General features: G+C 36.3%; 1 protein-coding gene across 1 annotated transcript in view; it reads left to right on the top strand.

The window, feature by feature from the left end:
* The window catches only part of LOC104492085 (sodium/potassium/calcium exchanger 4-like), a gene marked incomplete at both ends in the record, with an annotated part of 25,454 nt that extends 23,765 nt beyond the window's left edge, over positions 1–1,689 (top strand). Inside the window, 1 exon segment of the mRNA XM_010134587.1 lies at positions 1,523–1,689. Coding sequence (XP_010132889.1) covers positions 1,523–1,689 — 167 coding nt within the window.
* Positions 1,690–1,924: the final 235 nt, after the last annotated feature.

The following is a 1,924-nucleotide window of genomic DNA, read 5'->3' as shown; positions in this document are numbered from 1 at the left end:
GAATGCCAGTGGTAAGGCACTGTGGATTCTCACGGTTAAGCATTTCTTTAAGTAATTCAGGACACTAGACAGGATCCCTGACAAGATTTCCTGGTGGGTTGATGGCATCTCAGAATTCACAAGGCAATCTCAATTTAAGGAGCTGGTTTGTAACTTAAGCAAGACAATTTAGTACTAGAATAGACGCCTAAGTAAATTAATAAAGACTTACATTTGGACTGACCAAATTAAATTAGCTAGTAAGTAGCCTCATAAATTACAAAAGTAATATTAATTTTTAAATGTTTAATAGTTAATTTCATTGCATCTGGTGCACATTGGTCCAGAGGACAGATTTCAGTCTAATTAAATTCACTGACAAAAAGTCCCATTAAACAAATCCTAAATCGCAGTGTCTGTGCTAAAAAAAATTCCTGGTGAAATTGATAGGAGCTTTCTCTGATTATTACTTGCTTTTTATAATTTAGCTAATCTTCACTGGAAGATATATCTGATAATTTTATTCAGTGCAATCCACCATTTTGTTCAAAATGGCATATTTTATTAGATCTCAGGAATATCATTATCAGTTAATGATAGAAATCCTTACTAGCATAATATAAAACAATGTAAAGAAAACCCAAACAAAAACCACCATGCTGTTGGCTGTGATACTCTGGTTTAGCCTGATAGACAAATTTTTTTGTCCTACTCGCATGATACCTCATGAAACATATAAGTGCCCCGTATATTTATGGCCTATTTATTTATTTTATATATTGAGATTTATGTGCACATTTACAATACATTTTTTAAAAACAAGGAGGTGTGTACTTGTCTTCAGTAATGACAGTTCTCTAGTATTTCTCACCAGCTGATTTTGGAGAACTGTACGAAGGAAGTCAGTACTTTCTTTCCTTTTACAGAGGATGTCATCATATACCATCTCAAAGTGGTGCTATATGCAGTTAAAGAGAGTTGATGAGTCCTTATCTCTTAAGTACCAATTTAAAGTTCTGCCCAAGTGAGCACTGTGTGGCATGTGAAACAAGTTTGTAATGCTCATAGGTTGGGTCTGTGCTTCTGTTGTCTGTGAGTATTTTCTGTTGCTGTGCAGAAGGTACAGGTGATTTTGTCTAGAAGGTTTTTCATCTTCCTTTTTAAAAGGTGAGTGGGTGGGGCTTTTTGGTTGGGTTTTTATTTATTTATTAATTATTATTTTGGATTAGAAGTAATACAGGTGTTTGAAAGAGCAACAAACTTGGCTGTTACTTTTGGTTTTAAAATGAGCCATGCTTTTAAATCTTTGTAATTCTTTCATGGATTTACATAGGCCTTGGCAGGCTTAACTGTAAGACTATGCATATCTATGCAGAACATGGCTCAGAGTGGGGAGACCAAGTATAGATGAAAGGCACACTGGAAAATGAGCTGAAACACAGTCATATACATCCTTCTGGGATCTTCGGCTCTGTTCAAAGAGGTGTAACTGAGCCCAGGATAGTGATGGGAAAGCTAAACTGGTTCTTTCTTTGTTCTGCAGATGGAAAAATGAACAAAATCAAATGGATTTTGACATGGCCGTTGATATTCATGCTCTTTTGCACCATTCCAAACTGCAGCAAACCACGCTGGGAGAAGTGTTTTATGGTGACATTCGTGTTATCCACTTTCTGGATTGCCTTGTTCTCCTACTTCATGGTGTGGATGGTAAGTGTATATAGCAGGACTTCCCATACTGAGTGAAATGTGCATCTCAAAATAGATAATAGATCTTTTACGTATTTGTTAAAGAAAGGTGTGTAATTGTAGTCCAGTCTCTTCAGCTCCTACTCTAACTATTATAATTCTAGCTTTCTGCTGCTCTTTTCTGCACAAGTAATTGGGCCTTTACTGTGTAGGGCCCAATACAGGACAGGAAGTTGCCAGCTTGATTTTCAAGACA

The sequence above is a fragment of the Buceros rhinoceros genome, unplaced genomic scaffold (genome assembly GCF_000710305.1).
Source record: "Buceros rhinoceros silvestris isolate BGI_N320 unplaced genomic scaffold, ASM71030v1 scaffold12404, whole genome shotgun sequence".
NCBI classification, from domain to species: domain Eukaryota; kingdom Metazoa; phylum Chordata; class Aves; order Bucerotiformes; family Bucerotidae; genus Buceros; species Buceros rhinoceros.
The sequence above is the reverse complement of the archived record's forward strand: the minus strand, read 5'-3'. Positions and strand labels throughout refer to the sequence as shown.